The sequence below is a fragment of the Drosophila tropicalis genome, unplaced genomic scaffold (assembly GCF_018151085.1).
Source record: "Drosophila tropicalis isolate 14030-0801.00 unplaced genomic scaffold, ASM1815108v1 contig_859, whole genome shotgun sequence".
Taxonomy (NCBI): Eukaryota; Metazoa; Arthropoda; class Insecta; order Diptera; family Drosophilidae; genus Drosophila; species Drosophila tropicalis.
In genome coordinates, this window is record NW_027173353.1 from 1,648,055 (window position 1) to 1,670,123 (window position 22,069).

General features: G+C 36.9%; 2 protein-coding genes across 5 annotated transcripts in view; one reads left to right on the forward strand and one right to left on the reverse strand.

Annotated features, from left to right (window-relative positions):
• Window positions 1-22,069, forward strand: part of pum (pumilio) — a 177,278-nt gene that overhangs the window by 62,219 nt on the left and 92,990 nt on the right. The window lies entirely within an intron of this gene.
• On the reverse strand, window positions 3,743-5,136 carry LOC137581966 (uncharacterized). The gene is made up of 3 exons (XM_068296382.1): window positions 5,063-5,136; window positions 4,809-4,973; window positions 3,743-4,763 (listed from the first exon to the last, which is right to left on the reverse strand). The coding sequence occupies exons 1-3, from the start codon at window positions 5,134-5,136 to the stop codon at window positions 3,743-3,745; spliced, it is 1,260 nt and encodes a 419-aa protein (XP_068152483.1).

Here is a 22,069-nt window from a genome sequence, read left to right on the forward strand (position 1 = left end):
AGTTTTGTGTGGGTTGCTATGATGATGACATAGAAATGCAAACAAATAAGGAACGAGTTAATATGGTTAAGGGAGGTGGCAGAAGACTGAGCTATAGATATGCTGGCGCTTCATAATGATGGGCGTCAAGGATTACATTTGTGGGTGTGTTATGCACTGTAAATTGACACAAAACAGGTGACGCAAAATTAATATAATTACTTTGCTTAATGGGTTAGTGGTACTGGCTAGACAATTGTAGATAGGTTAAAAGGAGTGTAAAATAGTAAATGGAACATCTGGAAATGCAATCAAGAACTCACACAATAAAGAAACTAGATTAAAAATAAGACTCAATGATTACACAAGTTAAATTTTTTAATATTTTTTATGCTTTAACTTTGATAACAATTGACTTTTCTCCGAGCCTCAGAGCTTACATTCTTTATATTGACTTCACATACTCCATTTTAGAGTCGTGCTCGAAAAACCGCATTTGTTCTTAGTGGTATTGGATTAGAAGAACTTTGAGGGGGATAAATGTAGCATACATTTAAGGGCAAGTGAGATGAATGTGCGTAAAGTTACTTTAGAAAATATTTCCAAGTGTGATGGGGATCAAATTCAATTTAATTGAATGCGAATTGTTTCCAGTGGTTAAGCTGACTCATTTTCATTGTATCTACGTTTATATAAATATATAAATATATATGTATATATACATATGTACTTTAGTTTAGAGCATGACACGCTATTCCTTTGTGTAGTAAGGTAAGTAGGTAGATGGATTGTTTGATTGGGTGTGTCTTGTATGCGTTCACAACACGTGTTAAGTGGCCACTTTTTGAACAATGGCAACTGCATTTATCGTCGCGTCTCAAATGGTAATGGCCACACCCACTTACATACCATTGCCGCCCACCCTACTCTCTCTCTCCCTCCTTCTCTATGACTCCCTTTGGGGATTGATGATGATAATGTCCAAGTTGGAGTGAAAATACAAATACTCCGACATATATATTTGTATATGTGTATAACAGATGACTGTCCCATTGAGTTCATGATGACTATGCGGTTTCCCACCCCTCTGTGTCACCCCTCTGTGTGCAACAATACTTAATTGCTACAAATTAATTAAATTAATGAATTGTTTGTTTGTTGAATCGCATTGCATTTTTATATGCTGCTGCCGTCGGCCAGGCCGCTGGGCAATTTCACTTTTCTCATTTCATATCTGAAAATTAGCAAAAATGTATAGAAATAAACGAAAATAACTTTTTGTGGCAAAGCATCAACTAACGGTATTATCATCATCATCATTAGCAGCAGCAGCATGACAAATGAGAAAAATTTCATTCCCATCTCTGCACTAAATTGGAAAATTAATTTTTGAAATGATACATATGTTGTACGTATTATGCAACTGACAGATTTTTATTAGATGTATAAAAATAAAAATTTCATGAAAGACAAAAGATTTTTATGCTCGAAAAGGAAATTATGGCATCTGTATGGTTTTTATACATGTGTGTGTGTGTGTGAAACGGATATGAGAGAAATATTTGGTCAGTTTGATGTGTATAAGGCCATTAATTTAGGCCAAATCAATTACGCAAAGGAGTATAAAACGGCGAATAAATTCGCCTAAAAGCATATCGACCTCAGCCTTATAACCATTCTATATGAAACTTTGCTTAATCGTAAGTTTGAAATGTTTGGCCCATAGATATAATAATATTTTGATGAATTTAATTTCAAATTTCGAAATGGAACCCATGACCTTTTGTCAACTGGAAAGTTATTTATGGTTTTATGGCCTGGTCATTGATCAAGTGAGCTAGACATTTGGCTAATAGTAAATGCATTTATATTATGAGATGCTAGAATTGGCGAATTGTTCACTTTGTCTTGTTGGCCACTTCCTCGTGGTCTTATAATTCATTCAATAGAATGAGTAATGTCAAGGCCTTATTTACATTACACCATACAAGAAAACACACGCCCACCACCTACTCCACTAGCCAAAAGCAATCTCCACTTGTTGCCCACAATAACTAAAGCAATATTCATCTTCCTATCCTCTTACTGCTTCACTCATCTCCTTCGTATCTTCACCCCATCATCCATACATTTATCTAGATGGTGGTGGGCATAATAAACGTTTTGGCTTCGCTCTCATTCCGCAGCCTCGACATGGTCTAAACAATAAATGTCATATGGCTGACACATCAACACTTTATGTGTCTGTTTGTCTGTCCGTATGGCCGTCCGCCTGCTTGCCCCAAATTCCCCAGCTCAGAGAAGGAGACCAGGAAAGTGAGTGGAAGATGAAAATGAAAATCTTGCACGCTTTTAATTTCATTCCGAAAAGTATGCAACAAAATGTTTATCTCCTCTTCTTTTTTCTCTGACTGGTCCTGCCAGTTCTGTCAGTCAGTGACACACTCTCTCTCTCCGCCCGTTTCCTGTTCTCCTTTTTATTACCATATAAAATAAAATAAAAATATTGCCAAAAGAAATTAAGGATGGGCAGAGAATACAATAAACAAGGCGAGAGATTCCTCCCTCTCGTCATTCATTTGGCATTTTTGCGTAATTTATATATACGATTTTTGTCAAGGATTCTGCTTCGGCTTGGCTGGCTGGCTGGCTGACTTTCTGCTTTGTAGTTTATGGCTTCAATTTGCCCAAATGAGTCGTTAATTTTGACTTTGAATGTCCAGGCCAACCAACGCCACCAACGCCACCGACACCACCAACGGCAATACCATCATCCCCTCCATTTCACATTACTGTTTCACTCCCCTTTTCCTCACATTTCCAATTTGAACATTGCTAGGGCATCTTACGACATTCGAGTTAGTTTCCTTTGCCACTTTTATTGTAATTTTGTGGCCTTTAATTGAATTTTATTAGCATTTGTACTTATTATTTGCTTTTCTTTTCCCCCCTCTATCTCTCATTCTCTCTTTCTCTTTCTCCCTTTCTCCCCGTCTCTATTTTCTGTATACATTTAATTGTATACTTTATTTGCCTTATACATAAAGGTCAAATTGGTCTAGTGCACTGGCCGTATGAAATGGTGGGGATGGCGTCAAGATTGTGAGCCAATTTTTGTTAGTGGGACTTTAGTTTGTTTACGGGGGGTGAGAGACAACAACAAGAAGCCATATCTCTATCTCTATCTATTTATTTATGTTATTTATGTATGTTTATGCTTACCTAATTGAAGAAAAAATAACTTACTTTTTTTCGTCTTTGTTGTCCAAAAAATTCCACATAATAGACAGAAATAGAATTTTTTTTTTTAACTATTTCTAACGATAACATTTCTATAGCTCTGTTTTGTTTTCGGTTGCTGATGGTGAACAATTTCTTTCCAAAAACATCATAATTTATACATATTTTTAAATTCTTTTCTTTCAGGTAAGCTCCACAAATGAAAATGTAAAAGAAAATCTGTCTCTGGGTAAGAATATTCTACATTTCTAAGTTGGTTATTGATTTAAATTAAATTTAGAAATTGACAAAGAACTATTGAGGGAAAATTTGATTGGTCTTTCATTCGCTTCAGCAAGGCTATAAAAATATGCTTTAACTTTGTTTTTATCTTTTAAAGAACAACTTTTCATTTCATAAGGTGAACACATTAAAAACAATACATGGACTATTTCGAAATACATGCAAACCTATTTACTAGATAACAAAATACCAATACTAGTTTATAAAATTTCACTAAATTGAATTGGCATATTTGTTCAACTTAGATACGATATCTTTTGAAGCGATTCTTACGTTTCTTTCGAGTTGTGGTCGATGAGCTTGCTGGGATCTTAACGTATCTTACTTTAGACTTAGGCCGATAACGTGACCTACTTGGTGGCGATGTCCTGTAGGGTCTAGTACTACTACTGCCCCAAGAAGTAGGAGATTGCTGGGACCACATTGTATTTGAGGATGATGAAGTTGGGGATGTGGGGCCAGTTAACTCGGTTGAGGCATATGAATCATAAAGATCCCCATAGAAGGGCTTGCTGCCACCAGAGGTTGATTCATCAAGAAACTCATCTACTGTGGGCATAGATGAAAGCATGTTATCCTGACCACTAAAGGCTACAGCACTATCATAGGAGTTGCTATCTTCTAAATCCGTATCCGGTTCTGTTTCTCTATAATAATTCCAATCATTATTGGAATACGTTTTTTGTGACTGCGGTTTCATTTCTTCATATTGTTCTTCGGGATAATCTTCGAAATTCTCACTCAAGTCATCATCACCGCTTATATCCTGATTCTGGATATTATAGTATTGGCTTGGTCTAGGCTGATGATGATAGCTTTTGGTATGACTTTTCTTTCGTTTGCGACGACCACCAAATTTCGACAGATACTCGCGTTGCAGTGCATCTAGGAAATTCTGATTTAATAGAGAATTTTTTTCCAATGACTCTCTAGTTTCGTCTGGATCATCTTTTGTATTCATCTCCTGCACAGCAGCAGCTGCATTAATGGCGGCCATAAGATTTGGTGTAAATATTTGTTCCAACAATTTTTGTTTTGCAGACGAGGTGGCCGGCGATGAAAAGGATGAGACAGATGTTGGGGCAGTGTAGCCTAATGCTACGGTTGGTGTACGCATTGTAGTTGAAGTTGTTGCTGATTCCTTAAAGTCCTGATTGAAATTATCAAACAACGCTGGCCCATAGTTGGGCATCAGTGTGGGCGTTATTGTGGGCGTGTTGGCCATTAAATGCATTATACTTGGCGATAGCATACCCATGCCGCTGACACTTCCTGGGGAACCAGACGGTGATGATGACGATGGAGACGCCGCTGCTGTTGTATAACCCAGCAGGGATACATGAGGTTTTCCTATGATAGGATGAGTTGGAGTCGCCGGTGGCGGAGGTGGCAGTTTCTTTGCATACTTATACACCTTATGGAAATGTGTATGCTGACGCACAACTTCCGGCATATGGAGTCGGATGTGAACCCTGCTGGACGCAAGCAACATTTAAGTTATTTATCACAAGATACAGAGAGGGAGGAGAATGTGGGAAATATTCCCTCGTCTGGCACTTACCTTTCGCCGCTGTGTCCTCCAGGTTTCGCTTGGCAGACATTTAAAAATGCCAAAATGATTATTAAATATTTCATAGAGCTATATATTATTATCCTGTATGCCTTTTCCATTATGATCCAGTTCAGTTCACATTATCCTTGTGTGTGTGTTGTCTTATTCCATGATGGCTTAATGATGCTTTCTCTTTAAATGTCCAACTTCATATGACGAATCTGTGCAAATGGTCTCGCATTTTTATTGTCTTTGTTGGCAGTCTGATCAAATTTCCGATTTCGACTCCTCCACCTTCACCTCACGTTTTCAATTGCATTTCCATTTTTCTACTGCGCTTCCTTTCTTTCGTATCTCTTGCCATTTTCTTTATGATATTCAATATGTTTGAAAGTCAAGCGACAAAGCTGATGAAGTTGATGATGATGATGGACGATGATGAAGGCAAAAAACGCATGCGTAACGTTTTCAATTTCATTTACCATTCAGTTCATGCACTTCTTTCTTATTGTTACTCATTCCCCCAAGCTATTGGAGCAAATGGAAGCCATAAAAGTACTGTGAAGACCTTGAAAACCTTATAAATTTAAAAGAAATTATACATTTTTGACTAGTTTGTTTAGTTTTTCACAAAGTTATGTGTGATATGTGTTTTTAAGCCTTGTCAAGAGTGTCAAAATGAAATGCGTCATAAGCTAACCAAAATAACAAAATCAAGTCAAGGATATTTTTATCAACCCTTTTGTCCTTCATGATAAAAATAGAATAAAATTCAGTTTTTGGCAGCAGCAGCAACTGGCCAAAAAAAAATTGCAATGAAAGTACTTTTATATGTTTTCCTGCGTTTTCTTTTTAAGGCGTTTACGCATTGACTAGTTTTCTATATTTTTTTATCAGCGGGGGGAGGATTAGCTGGGTCGAACGCTAAATTTTGTTTACAAAAGTTTTCACTTGGTTTGTGTCTGTTTGTCTAGTTAAAGTCTAGAGATACTCTTAAAATTTTATGTTCAAAGCGAAGAGAGAAGAAAAGCAAAACGAAGCAGACGACGGAGATGGCTTTTTGCACTTACATCATCCATAATAAACATCAGTTCTATCACCATTATAATCATTACGATGATGATGATGCGTGAAAAAAAAAACCAAGCAATTCTAGCAACATCCACCGTTAAATCCAGCTTAAAACGAAAGAAAGAAGCGAAAAGTGGAAGAACCTCAAATGCTACGCGAAAGAAGACAGCGTGAAGATTAACAAGTCATGATTATTAGTTGTGAAGAAGAGACTCCAACCTTCAAACTAGTCTTAGTCAGAGACAGAGAGAGAGAGAGAGAGAGAGAGAGAGAGTGTGACTGAGGGGGAAGCCAAAGGGCAATTTTGATACTTCTTTTTCTTTTGCGACTATAAAACGAAACATGTCTGCTGAAAGTACAAGAATCGCTAAAATATAATTGGTGAGAGTGTGGAACTTTTGATACCTTATAAAAAGCAAACAAAAATCAGCATATATACTTGACTCAATTCTTGGATTAGTGGAAAGTTCATATCGGTTTGAATATGTTAACTTTTTGAAAGGTTTTGAGAATTATTAAATTAACAAAAATTGCTTTAATTGTAAATTTATAAGTACACCTTTTTGATGGCTTTTTAATTATCAGTAATTAGAATTTGCTGATTTTCTAAAATATTTATATTTGTAAGAGTGTAGTATAGAAAATTGATTTTAAATTACCAGTCTGGAATGTCTAAAATCTTGGCTGGCTTGAGTAGATGATTTTTGGCTTACATATTGCTTGCACTTTACTATACTCTCGACCACCTTATCGACATTAACACGTATGTTTGTTTGCCACATCACGATGCGGCAACAACTTTTGACCTTTAACATTAAAAAAAAAGAGGCAATGCGAATAAGAAAAATCAAGAGAAAAACAAAAAACAAGCAACAAAAAAAACTTTAAGGTTCTCATTGGAATTATCTTCTTATAGGCCACCAAATTGACTCCCTACCTTATTTTTTCCTTTTTTTTTTTGAGTCAGTTGTGGCAAATGCAAATCAAACTACAAACAAAAGTTTAGCAACAAATGTTGCCAAGCAACAAGTTGCTATCACGTTGGTTGATGTCTCGACTAAGTCGCTATTGTTGCGGAGGTCATTTGCCTCTTGCGTATGTGAACTTTATTTCTTTTGTTTTTCTTTCTTCTCGTTACGCATTTGCGTTTAGCTTTAATTGTTGTCTATTTGAGCATTTGCCTTAACATTATTTTAACAACTACTACCTACTACGACTACTCTGATGATGATCATTAGCTTTTGTTGTTGCTTTTGGTCATTTAGTCTCAGTTTCTCCTGGTAGGTCAATGGCTCTGCTTCTCTCTAGTGATCATGATCAACGCTTTTTGTCTACCTTTTTTTCTCCCTCTTTTTTTTTTTTGTAGTTCTTTCTATCGTGTTTTTTTTCCTCACATTTAATTGCAATACGTGAAAGCCCAAGACCCAGACAATTCTCTAGAAGCCTCATAGTTTATGTCTGATGTGAATGATGTCACGTTTCGTTGGGTGCTGCTTCTTTTGGTCTTTATGCGATTGTGTGTGTGTATGTGTGCATATGGCTTCGGTTTCCTATTTATTGTTTGCAACTCTCTATATATCATATCCGGCCCAGGGTTTAATTTCCTCAGAGATTGTTTTCATTCTTGTGAGCCAATTAACCCAATATTGAGCAACATATCTTGAAATAAACATTTTTTACATTTACATACTTCTAATAGCATTTTCTGATGGGTTTGTCTCTTTCACAATTTGCATAGTCAACAGAAAAGACTGGGCGATACTTTGGAAGTAAGTAAAGTGGGTGGTGAAAAGACAAAACAACAGAAGAGAAAACATATAGCTAGAACAAAAAGTTTTGTATGGCCACTTGCTGAATAATTACAATCAATAACAAGCTTAAAATGCAAAAGAGAAAACTGAGATAAAATGAAAACCCAGTTTCAAATATAACCTAGAATTGTTGAGTTTCTTGTACATTGAAATGAAAATAGGCTTGAAAACAAACCTTTTTCTATGGAAAATGAAAGAATCATTAGAAAAAGAATAGTCTAGTTTACCTACTGAACACCGCGCCTACTGCTTTAAGATTAGGTAATCATTTGAAAACTTTATGTGAAATGTTCTTCAGTTAACGATGGCTAAAAGCAACCACGAGAAAACTATAAAACAAAATAATTGCTTTATAAAAGTTGCGGAAATAGTAAAACAAAAAACAAACCGACAAATGGGAGAAAGTCTTTAGAAATAGGAAGAGCAAACTAAGCTTAGTTTAGAAGAAACCTCTTAAGAAATCGTATTAAAACAGGAGAATAAAGAAGGAAGGAGATCTTCTACGGCAACAAATCGCAGCATAGAGTAGGCAGCTTTCATCTGAGAAGAAAATTGAAAAATACCCATTTTCCATTTTCCTCTGTCTCTCAATAGTTTCTCATGCAAAGCAAGCAACCAGCCAGCCAGAAGTGACCAACTAGAACAACTGCAACAAGTCATTGGCTGATGCAGACCACAGAAATTGTGGCCATACAATGCGCTTACAGGCAAATCTCTTCCCTGCTCCCTTTCTATTCCTGACTCCGTTCTACTGGCAAACACTTCCTGGTTCTGGGTTTTGGCTACAAGAAGCAAGAAGAAGAAAGAATACAACATGCAAAGACATTATCATCAATGCCTGTCCAAAGCAATTTTTCTCGTTGTGGGCTAGAGGAGCTGCAGCTGTAGCTATCCTCTCTCCACTCGATGAATGTCGGTAACAAGATTTGCCTTACGGCCATGTAAACTTAGTCATCTCCCCATGCCAACCCAATGTCCCCTTTTTAGCCCCAGATCTGGTTTTTCCATGTGTGGCAATTTGGATTTTGTTTTTTTCTCCTTTCTTATTTTTTTTTTTTAGGTCAATGGCCAATGTGTTGCCAACTTTTCAAGTAAAGTCGTCGTCGCTGATTCTTTAGAATGCAACAAGTTTTCCATAACGTTTGTAGCGATGATATCATTCGGCCAGTTAGTTGTTTGGTGTGTCGGTCGTCCATTTGGCTCATTTAAGTCATCGTTATAATTTTCTTTGTTGATTGTTAATTGCCTTTAGCCATATTTCGCCTCTTCCTTTATTTCCCCTCATTCTTCGTTTTGCTTTTTGTTTGATTTGGTTCCATTCGATTTGATTCGATCCGGGTAGTCGTCGTCGCTGTAGTCGTCATTTTTGGTGTCATGCCGGCACTTAATGTGAATTTGATTAATTAAGTTAATCATATGCTTACAAGAAAATTTATGAAAATCAATAAAAATAAATCTTGGCTAATAACTTTTGATGTGGTTATGTACCACGGGTGTGATTGCCATGGGGCAACCCTTATAAATGTTTTGCCAATAATTTTTGGCCAAAAGATTATTTCTTTTTTCATATCGGTCTTTTTGTCTTCTTTCTTTTGTGTAATTTGTTTACATTCATTAAGAGAATAATTATTAACTCATGAGTGCAAACACTTTTATGGTTCTTAGTCTTGATTAATAATTAAATGAAAAACTAATTTATTTTAGTAATCTACTTTTACTGGTTTATTTTAGACGTTATATGATATTCTTCTTTTTGTCCCATTCTTTTCTAAACAAATTAAATGAAAACATGTTTGGTGACTTTTTTTCAATAGTTTTTAAGATCAAAATACATAACAATAGCAAAATGTAACTGTTACTGTTTTCAGTATTAATTGAAAATTTTGAGAGTTCAAATGAGAAAAAAAGGAAACTACTAGCTCAATGACAGAACCAACTAAGGTCAACACCAAAAAGCTGAACTGTGACAACTGGCAAAACTTGTCCTACTCCTTTCTCCTCATCATCATCATAATCATTATTGTCTACCTCAGTCTGCTCTCATTTTAGTCTTTATTCTGTTTCTTCTTTTTGGGTTATTTTGTGTCGTCATCATCATAGCACGTCGACGTCATTGTCGTAGTCGTCACACACATGGATAACAATTTGTAAAAACAACACTCGAGAGTTGTGGAACTTTAAGTAAACAAGAAGTGAAAAACTATATAAATGAGTTTGCTAAAAACTACGAAAAAGTTGCGGAATAAAAAAAACATATCAGGGAGAGAGGGGATAGCAGAGTAAAAAAAAAAATGAGACTAGTCTCGGTGTGAATGACACAGCAGTTGAAACAGCAGCAGCATCAGCATGAGCAGGAAACAGCACTAACCACATGACCAGGACAGACAGAGACGATGATAATGACGCTGCTGATGATGATGATGATCATGATGGGGTTCCCACACTCAAGAGGTGGACACACTGGACTGCTGGTGTTGTGTGTGTGCCTGTGACACTTGTCGAGACGAGATGTGGACATAAAAAAACTTTGCCGACTAAAAGCACCAGCCTTCTGCTCATGATGACGATGCTTATGATGATGATGATAGGGTGTGAAACTGTAACAGATTTACCTCATTTTCAATGTAGATGTTCGTTCATTTTCACGCCTCTAAAATCATCATTATAAATATAAATGTATATATATTTTTTTCAAGTGTCAATTCTTATCGCTTAGATCGTTGTCGCTTGCCTGCTGTCGTCTGTCGCTTCTCGTTCTCGTTTGCCTATCATTAGTGAAACATCATTAAAGTTAACATTGTCGTGATGTGAACAAAGTCGATCTAATGTGACGTATTTTGCAAGTTGTCGCACTGGTTTTCATGTTCAGACTTAGCCAAGTGGAAAATATGTGCAATGACAAGAACGGGGCGACAATTTGACTAAAATGGGGTACCACATTTCATTTTTAACCATTTTGCATGGAAAGAAAATCAAAGTAAAGTAGCAAATTTTTGCACGTGTCCCCATGACTCAAGAAAGACACCGCCATTGTCGCCCTAATGGAGTCAATCGAACGTAAGTGTGTGTGTGTCTATGGAATGTGTTAACTGACAGCAATCAATGGGAAAAGGTTTCTAGAAAATCAAAGCTTATGTCTGTGTGCATGTAAGAGAATCAAGAAAAATAAATAAAATAATGGTAATTTGCAAGTAATCTAGAAAACTATTTGTAAAGAACGTCAGAAGCATCAGCGCTCTAACTAAAATGTTTCCATTTGATGATCCACCTTATCCATTATCTAATTGATTCTTTAAAGGTGGCAGTGGGCTTTGATAGTCTTTGAAAATAAGTAAGAAAATCCAACAAAATCTATGTGAAAGGCTTATAACTAACAGAAACATACTTTCCCACCTGCCACCCATTTAATTTCACGATCAATAAACCTCAAGCTCTTGATAAATAGCTGCAAATACAATCCTGATTTATTGTTCCAACTCAAACTCGAAATGCTGTACATTGTGCTGTTAATTAAAGCATTTACTTCACCTATGGGAAAGAAGCTGACGAGGAACTCCACAAATGTTTTCATTTTACATTTTTAATTAAATTTTAATGCTTATTTTTAGGTTGTTAGTTTTAGCCTCTTGTTTTTTCTGGTGCTAAATCATATCAAATTCAATTATAAAGCTATTAGAAGCTTACCCCCACAAATCTCCCCCGGTGGTAAAGCAGCACGAGAGTTCTCCAGTGTAGTTATACGCATCAGGCGGTCGGCCTTTGGGTCGATAGTTAGGACCAAACCCGTCTTCTGCTTCATTCCTTCTGCAGATGCCTTTGGTTGTCCCATTAAGCTTGTCATCAAACGTTACAAATTAATTACATTCGCGCCGCGGCAGCAGCAGCAACAGAGCAGCTTCTAGTCGTAAGCAGCGTAAAAAAAACCTCACAATGCTGTTCCGTTCCGGGTTTTTCTTGCTGTACGGTCCATTAAAACTAAAAAATGCAATTACATACAACGCCTGGGGGTATGCAATAAGAAAAAAAAAAATGAAAAGAAAAGAAGGACATGAAGATGAAACAACGTCAGCCGTGCGAGCTTAATTCGCAGCCTGCTATTGGCATTGGAACGCTATTATAAAGGACACAGTGGAGCCCAGGGATACAGTTAAATACATTTAGATACACATAAACATATACATATGTATATAGAGAGAGCGAGCAAAAAAATCTAGAGACTGACTAGATGGAGAAAGTGAGAAGTTATTCTTATTTTTGAATTTCGAATGAATTTCGCAAAGCTTCATTGTGTGTTTCATCTATTTTATGATTGGCATAATGTTCTATAGGACAATGTATCAAATCTTACACAATTATTAAAATCATAAATAATCTGATGTGAACTTTATATAAACTAGGAAGAACCAGTTACCATAATTTGGAAAAGCAAACTGTGAAAAGGAAAAGCAAAAAGGATTTGTAGATTTTCTAAATAACTAAATTATCTAACTAATTGCACTGAGAATGCATTTCACTTAACTTAAAACGAGTTTATATAGAAGAAGCCTTTCGTTAATGTGCTGCTTGTCACTTCATGGCAACAACAAGGAAAAACAAGTGACAATTTGGCAAAAAGAAATATATGTATATACTGAGACTTGGAGAAGAAAAGCTTGGGTAAAAAGCAACAAAAGCCATGTTTAATGGCGCACAAAACACAAGCACATAAAACTGGAAAAAGAAAAGCCAAAGATGAATGAACACACTCTAAGAATACAAGGGCAAGAAAAAGTGAATGCAAAGTTATTTGATTAAGTCACTTACAAGCCCAAGTACAGAGCAGTAGAAGCAAAAGCTGCAGCAAGCCACTGAAGAAGGTGGACGACTGCCACAGAAATGGTGGGGGATTGAAGTGAAGTGAAGGTTGCTGTAATATTGACATATTGAACAAACGTGCGGCAGCCCCAAAAGTCAAATTGGCGTAAAGAGGAAAACGCAAGTGCAACAAACGAAGTAGCAAAACTGCTTTTTCTCTTCTTAAGACTGGCAAGGAGAAGCAGCAGCAGAAGGAGTTACTGTGGCAGCCGAAGTAGCAACAGCAGCAGGCAGTCAGGACTTAAAGGACTAAATTCATATTAAAAAGTACGCGCCAGACATGACAGCAGCTACAAGCAGAGCCAACCGCATCCTCTGCTAGTGCAAAAATTCTAAAATATATTGCCAAGTACCAAGAGAGAGAAACCAAGAGGAGGTCCATGCCACACCATCGTTTCACACCATCCGACTCTCACCCTTCTGCAGCATAGACGCACGTAATGCCTTGCCAATGCCCTTCTCCAGCATCTCCTAGCCACTGACTGTCTGTCTGTGTGTGTGTGTGTGTGTGTGTGTGTGTGTGTGGCAACGGGGCAACCAACCGGCATCGAGACACATTTTCTAATAATGTTTCAGCGTCACGTATTAATGCGTTTGTTTGTATCTTCATTTTACCCGCTGGCATTTTAATGTATTTATTTTTTCTTTTTCCCTCGCTCTTCATTTCTCTCTCGTTTTTTTTGAGAAGTTTTTGGGGCTTCCCTTTTTCTCTTTTTCTCAATTCTTTTTTTTCTCCCTCCCTTTTTGGCCATGTTTGTGCATGCGACACACTCGCCTGGATAATAATGAAGTACGTTTACGTGTAAACTCTATCTAATATGTATGCTAAAAGCCAAGGGAGAAAGGGAAATACGGAGAGTGAAATATATGGATAGAAAGACCGGGCCGAAGCGAAGAGAAAAATAGAGCAACTTCTCGCGGTCGTCAAGGGTTTTTTTTTTCTGTTTTCCCATTATTTAGTAATCTAACCGTATCCTTTCATCTATCTACGATCCCGTGGGGCTGAATTGGTTCCATTTTGTTGCTAGAGTTGAAATTAATTAGTGCTTACAGCACACAGCAGCAGCGGCAGCAGCAGAAACGGAACATAGCTTGAACATGAATTGACTGTTAGATGGTTATTTAGCTAGCTCATTTTTGCACTCAGGATTAAGATTGTGTAGTATTTCTGTTGTTGGTTGGAATACCCCAAATGATTAGTTAATTGGACATTTGATATTTCAAATATATTATTAAGTAAAGTAAAAACAGGGTAAAGTCAAAATAAGAACTGAAGAAACATGATAGTTTCATTAAAATGAAAGCCAAAATTTCGGTGGAACATTAAACTGATTTTCAAACCTCAAGGGCAGCCCCAAATACCAGTCAGATTCAAAGTCTTCCAGTTTATACTTCAAGTAAGAAGAAGGCTTTAAATTTAAAGATCTTAATACTCAAACAGTGGATGCTAGAAAAGAAAACTAATATAAAATCTTAATTTTTGACGGCTCATCAATCCAGAGTCTAAATGGTATACTTAACCGGCTCGTTACTTGGGTTATAAAAATATCTGGTTACTTTTTGATCATTTTGTTTAATATGTCTGTAGATCTAATAATTCATTTGCTACTTTAAGGGACTTTCTTAATAATATTTTTACCCCATCAAGCAACATTTGCGATGTCATAAAAGTAAAATTGAAAGAAAATAACTGACACTATCAAAGTTGCAGCAACAGCATCAGCATCAACAGCAGCAGGTTGAGCAACTTCAAGCAGCCGCAGATAAGACATGGCAAGAAAAGACAAGACCCTGACATCCTTTTGGTGGTGGCGACAAAATGACGACAATACACAATATTGCCCGTCCCTCGCCCTGCGTCTGACTGCCTGTTGCATGGTCGTTCGTTCATTTCGCAACGCCCTCCCCACCCCACCATATCCTCGCCTTTTTGGTTTGGTTGTGTATTTTAGGAGTTTATTATCATTACTCTGCCATATGGCGAAAATATCCCTAGCCAAATTGGTATTGGAGGAGGAGCTGACGTCAGCTAGTGTCGCCGCTACGCCATCATCATCATCATCCTCGTCGCCGTTGTCGCCCTTGTCGCCATGATTGTTGCTCTGTTTACACTGAATGTCCTACCAGCTTTAGCTATCTCTTTCACTCCAATACACAGACAGATATTATGGTGTGGTCTGGATCTGGAATCCTGGCTCTCGTCATCATCATCATCATCAGTGTTATCTGCACAACTCTTTGGCAAAAGCAGAATGGAAAGGGGCAAAGGGCAGCTTCTAGGGGTTAACTGCCAGTTCGCGTTTTGCGTGTTTTTAATAGTTTTAAGTGTGTGTGAAACAGAGATAGCTATGGCAAAAGGGCTTGAGTGGGATGGATGGCACGGTCACAGGGTCGTCATGTTGCGCGCATTTTCTAAAACGTTTTTGTGTAAATGTAGCGCAAATTTCCCTTGCTCTTACGACTTCACCCTCGCTTTCTCTCTTGCTCTGCTAGCGCGTGTGTTTTCATAATGCGCCATAAAGTATGCAATGTTATTTTGCGCTTGATGAATTTTTCCACGTTGCGCAGTTTGGTACACATATGTACATACATACATACCTCAACCACTTTGACTCCTCCATTCCCCACCCACCCCATTTTTGCTAGCCTCCCCAGCCCCTCCCATATTTTGTTGTGGGTAATAGTGTAAAGTGCCTTTCATACAAAAGTGAATTAATGTGTGTGTAGCGTATAACACCCCGGCTAGAAAAGGCTTTAAATAAAATCTACATTACTAACTTTATCAAAAGGGCAGCACTCTCACTCTGACGCTCCTAGACTCATGCCTAACTTAACTGAGAGTGTTTAAAGTTGGCTCTTCACGAGTGTTAATTGTATAACCAATTGCGTGAGTTGAGTGTGTGTGCAATCAGAGTGTTGAAACTAGAGAGAAATTGTTATTTGCTTAAACGAGAAAAGTGAATTGATAAAGTGTAAAACCAAATAAAACTTGCAGGAAAAGTGGAACACCTTAAAATAAATAAAATACTGACTATTTAAACCGAAGAAAATGCTTATATAGACTACTCTTTAGATCCAGAAGGAGACCGAAATCTAAGGATGTTTAATAAATATGTAGAATGCTTTTTTTCTTTCCAAATTCCATTGCTTTATATATATTTGTTTAGTCAATTTCAGATCGATTTTTCTGTGGCTGATGATAGAATCTTTCTTCTCTGTCGCTTTATGCCTCATTTTCCTTTTTAGAAACCCATCAACTTGTGGATGTGTGTGTGTGTGTGTGTGTATGTGTCTGACCTATGGCTTGACCCAGTATCTCATCTAGCATTATCCTCAAATGAAGTGAAGCACATTTGCCAAATTTCACTGCCTACTCTTTGGGCCATCTAATCACGCACACTGTCCAGGCGGGTGGACGAGAGGGGGCTAAAAGGAAACCCAGCTCAGCTTACCAATTCTATTAAAATTCTTTGGAAAAGTCATACACAGACACATACATACAAGAGACAAAGACAGAGACAGAGAGACAACTACTTATTAGAAAAGTATTAAATTACAGTGCCATGGCACACACACCACGCCTATGTTTGCACAATGTCCTTGCCCATGCTAGGCGGGCTATCCCTTTTCTTTCTGGTTTCGTTCTTTTTTTTTTTTCAGTTGCTCAGCAGCAACGACAGCATGAGGAAAATTATATATCCTCCAGCCTGCACCCCTGACGGTCAGTTTGTACGGTATGTCCGGCAAAGTGTGAAGTCATCGCTTTATAATCAAGTTTTCCTTTCAAGTTTTCTCTTCGTTTTCTTGATGGTTCTTGGTCCATATGTTCGTTCAAATTGTCGCCTGGTTACCGAACTACAAGCAAAAGGATGCCAGCATACATACACATGTGTGTGCGTATGTCGCTTTGTGTGTGAGCTTATATTTTAGTCCTTTGGCGTTTACTTACTGCTAGCTGAGCATGGGTATGCTCCTGTCTCCTGAATGCCATGAAAATTAAATTGACCATAGCTGCTTAAAGTTATTAAAGTCGACATCGGCAAAAGGATAAAAAAGAACAGAAAGTAAAGAAGACGACAGAAATGTCTCCTTACTTACCCATCCGTTCTCATGTGTCAATATTTACACTGGAATGGTAAAGGATATTTTAATGCTGATTCTTGGCTGAATATGCAAGATACCCTTAAAACAAAAACTTAACCAAAACGGAAGTTTTTTGCCAATCAAACTTAAAACAGATCAAGTATCTAATTGATTAATTCCGAAGAAAAAATTGAAATTTTGTGTACCTCGCTTTTACATTAATAATAACTATTAATATTAACTATTATTTATTTACCAGTTTTATTAATTTTTTGAGAGCAAACCATGGCCAAATTTCTATAGTTGTTAAAACTTTTGAATGAAAGGTTTAGTTATTTGTCTAATATTATTTCTTTGTGTTACAAAGTTGATGTAGAATTTATTGGACTGAAATACCCTATAAATGTATAAGAAACTAAATGCATCAGCAGAAACTATCTATCAGGCGTATCTCAGTATGTGTATAAAAAAGGAAGCTGCCAGCAACAAAAACTGTTGAAGTGTTCGTTACCCCAACCAGAACCTACCTCACACCATCTCTACATTTGCTGGCTATCCTTTAGTTAGATAGCTTTGCTTCAGTCAGCTACACACATTCAGCACTTTTTTCTTTTCTCTATCTCTCTCGCTCTTTCCTTGTTATTGTTGTTGTCGTTGTCATTGTCGCCTGACCAAGCCTACTCTATGTGGCTTAAATGTTGGGTCACTCTGTTTGTTTGCGGTCTATTTGATGTTACTCGAATGACATCAGCAGACTTTTTATGCTCACCCCAATCCCCCATCCCCATCCATTTGCTAATCACAGAGTAAGAGAGTGATATAAGAGGAATGGGAAGGGGAAAATCATTTGGATTGGGGTATGCATATGCCTGGCATTGCATATTTGCATAGTTTTAGGCGCGGTTACTTTGTCTCTTGAAAAATTCCTTAAACGTTTACAAGACTATCGGATGAACAGACACGGATAGACACATTCACTCCATCACTGACTCTGTGTCCTTTGTTTTCAATATTTGTTTATGAGCTCATTTTCTCTTTTCAATTTTCCTCTCTCGTTGCTGTTGACGTTTTCCTTTTTATCATTAATCCTCCATTGGCGTGTCACTTTCACTTTTTGCCTTTGTTTACCTGTTTGCTTTTCAACTTGTTGGCTCTTTTTACGTCGTTGTTGTTATTGCTGTTGTTGTTCGCTCTTCATAATTTTCCCTAGCATATTTTTTTGCGGTTGCTGATTAAATCAGTACACACACAGACACAGAGAGACAGACACAAACACCTACAGAAAATTCTACTTATACTTGGGCATTTTCTTTTAATTTTCCTCCATTTTCGCTGTGCACTTGGCTGGTAATTTCAGTTCCTACCGTTGCCTCATGTTTACTTTTAATTTGGTTAAATGAGGCATAAGTGCACAAATTTTTTGTAAGTGCGTTGTAATTTTTAATGAAGTTGAAAGTGTAAAGCACAAGAAACCGAAGCGAAACCAAAGCCAAACAAGACAACAAAACCAGAACCAAGAAAATACTGAAAATTCTCTACTTATTAAAAAGTTGATTATTAATTTTTCCATTTTCTTTTTTCATTCCAGGTATGTTTGCTTCCATCGAGTAAAAATTTAAGTTTTTGAACGTAAGTAGATAAGTACAATAGGCATTGGATGATGATGATAGGTAATGCAATATAATGAATAAAATATTATCTAAGAATCAACAATTTGGCGAAGTTTTCTAAAAACACCTTCAATAAGCTAATGAATATTTAGAAGAGGAATTTAAAATTATATAAATAATTTAATACAGAATTTGAAATAGGAATTAAGATTCTATATATGGGCTAAAAGGAATCCATTTGTTTATATTAAATATTTGTATATTTACAATTCATGTCCAATTTTTTGAAAGTTTTTTCGTATTTGATTACATTTTATTAAGCAGCAAAAAAATGTTTTGTTTGTTATTTTTCTTTTTTTTTCTGTTTTGACATTGCATTTCAATTCATTTCATTACATTTCATTTCATTTGGCATGGCCTGGCTGGCTATCTTCCAGTTGGCAATGTCATGATAATAATGGCTACGTGTTTTGGCATCAAAATTGCATTTGCCATTGACATACAGACGACAGACTGGTTGACTGTCGGTCTGTCCCTTTTTTTCTCTCTGCTCCGACAGAAGGACGAAGTTTTATTAAATTTATTTTAATTCATTTAAACTAATTTCATTTTTATTTTCAAGCTATATTTCACTTTTGTTTTTTTTGTGAACGGTTTTTTCCCCTGAATTTTTACCGCCAATTGAATTCAATTTAATTATAAATAAATAAATCGGAAGAGTGCGGTATGGTAAATGGCAGAGAACAGAGGCAGAGAAGGCGCGAGGCAGGCAGGTAGCTTTTGTTCAGAATTGAAATTGAAAATGTGTACACAATTTATTCTTCTTGCAAATAATTCAATTAAAACTGCTTTTTACCTTACTCGCCGCCGCCTCCAAGCCCATAAGAAAATGACAACAGCATTCGTTTTGTGCATAATTGAAAAATCATAAAAACGACCAACAAAAAATGCACTATTCGATTCGAGAAAAAATGTCAAACATTGAACAAATGTCAATTAACATTCAACCCAAAGCGCTGGCAGTCAGGCAGGCAAAGAGACAGACAGACAGACACACAGACCTATCGAACGATCCGCAAATAATAGTAAGTTGGGTTCAAAAGGGGTCCACATCCCATTGGAGCATTGGAGCCCCAGTCAACAATCAAAATCAAATTGGTTTTTAATTAATTTTCGCCACATTTTTTTCCTCTCTCTCTCTCGCTCTCGTTCTCTTTATCACTACAATATTTCCACTGTGACGTCTCCCTGTGATGTGAAAAGTGAGTGAAGTAAATGAATGAATGAATGAATGAGAATTTGCTCTAAATTGGTTGACCGAACATTTGAAGTATCTGATTCTGCTGCTGGTGTATCTCGGTGGCGGTGGGTGAAATTGGGTTGAAGTGGTTTGAATTGGTTGCTAGCTGTCAACTATTATAAATTCAATTTGGTTATGTGATGGATGAACGGTTAAAAAGATAAACGAATGTCGATGATAATGTATAAGTACATGTTAATTGTGCTTGTTTTTTTTTGTTTTCTTATTCAATATGTGCGAATTTGAAAGTGCTTAATTTTTGAGTGTAGGTAATGCGAACTGAATGAGAATTTAATTTTTGTTTGCATAATCTTTCACACATTTTATAATAAAATTTTAACCCATTGATTAATAATTAATATTATAATTTATATAAAAAGACTTGGCAAAGTCTATAGATCTGTATATAATCTTTAGGAACAACTAATTGTTTAGTTCTTCCTGAAATTTAATTACGTTTACAACTTGTGTAATGAAATTGTGTTATCTGATTCGTCATGATCAGAGGTATATGCCTATATATAAAGTGTGTATGGTTAATTAAAGTCAATTTCTATTCTATTAATTGCTTCTAGTTAAAAAGAAGAAGTCCTTGTCAGCCCAACTGGCCTGTCTGTACGGCCTGTTGCCAACGTTTCTTTAATCTTTTGCCAAGATTAACATCTCGACATATTGCAGTTAGGCAGGTCGTGGCTTTTCGGAAAACTTGAAATATTTTTAGGCCAAGGCGGCATCGACGATGGCTACGACGGCTCCACATTTGGATCAGCATTGCAAACGAGAGAACTTGACGTAGGAATTGTTGTTGTTTTTCTACTGGGCCGTTGCGGTTAACGAACTTAAAGCGGTTTGACGGGAATACTAAACCAACAAATATAAAAGCCGAGTAAGACCTAACGACAGAGACAGCCAATCGAAATACAAATTATATACAGAGGGGGAGTGAAAGAGATGGTGTAGTTTAAGCTTGACTTGCAGCTTTTTTGAATGTCATTGCCAGTAGAGAGCAACACCCAGAGTCAAGAGCCAAGTATGTGAGAGAGCAAGCGCGATAGACACAGAGAGATAGGGAGAGAGAGAGCCTAGAGAGATCGTTAGCTAGTTTTCAGTTTGCATAAGCTTCAGCTAAGTCTGCTTCCTCTTTCTTAGCAACTTATGTTGCTGATGCTGCTTCTTCTTGTTCTACCTACTTCGGTATTTATGTGTGTGTGTGAGTGTTGTTTGCTTGTGCTAATTTCTCATGTGGGCATTGAACTTGTGTGAGCTAAAAATCCAACAACAAAGTCACGTGAGCTTTAGGCCTTGTTGTTGTCATCAGCAAACTACCGCTTAATTACTAGATGCAATGTTGCAGCAACATGTTTACAACAACTATGACAACAAAACAGTTTGTGACTTGTTGCAATTTCTCGTGAATACCGTTAGAAGTTAGTGAACTTCATTTTTCTCTGTGGGCTAGGAAGCTACAAAGCGAATGCAATGCATTTGGTCAGTTACCAACCATTTATGTCGGCCCCTGTGGAAGATGAGTTGAGATGAAGATGCGAACAATTTTCTCCAAACATTTTTCCACTCCAAATAGAGTGGAATGGGGTGAGGGATGGTGCGGTGCAAATCGAAGCGATGGAAGGCCATGGCGATTTAGTTTCTAGTTGTTGCCATGGTCCGTGCATGAAATCAGCTTAGCCAGATTATTTTCTTTCTTTCTTTTCGTTTTTTTTTTTTTTTTTTTTTTTTTGCTTGTTTTCCGAATGCCTTGTATCTTCCCTGTTGCACAGTTTACTGTGTTTTAGCTGCCTGTTTTTTTCACACTACTCCCAGAGCTTTGGGCCTCTGCTTTCTGACTTGGTTATTTGATGGAGTACGAGAACCTTACTTAATTTGTAATTTAGTGTGCTACAAGTTGTTTTTGTTGTTGTTATTATTGCTTGGGCTGTTTGCGTTGGACCTTGGTTTTTGGTTTTGGCTTTGGTCTCGGTTTCGTGTTATGTTCTGTTGTTCCCTGTCTTTACTTTTTTTGTTTTTTTGTTAGTCAGTCTCGTCTTCCCGGCTTAATTTGTTTAGTCACACTTTGTTGAAGAAGTCAACAAACTCGGCATGGGCCTTCTTAATAATACCGACCTTTTTTGATATATGTTTCTATATGTGTTTGGTTTTTATGATCATTAAAATGCTTACAAGGCGTCTCAAAACTTGTCATCCAGTTGTTTTACAATTAATGACGCTCAATTTCGTTCAAAACGACGTGGGGCATAAATTTATAAAAAATTAAGTCAAGTTTTAGCCT

What these genes read in the sequence shown, in the direction of transcription:
- LOC137581966 (XM_068296382.1), bottom strand. Translation starts at nt 5,136, where the DNA reads ATGAAATATTTAATAATCATTTTGGCATTTTTAAATGTCTGCCAAGCG. An exon ending in GGAGGACACAGCGGCGAAAG is followed by an intron (nt 4,974 to 5,062) that starts GTAAGTGCCAGA and finishes TGCGTCCAGCAG; the next exon opens with GGTTCACATCCGACTCCATA. An exon ending in GGTTATACAACAGCAGCGGC is followed by an intron (nt 4,764 to 4,808) that starts GTCTCCATCGTC and finishes AGGAAGTGTCAG; the next exon opens with CGGCATGGGTATGCTATCGC.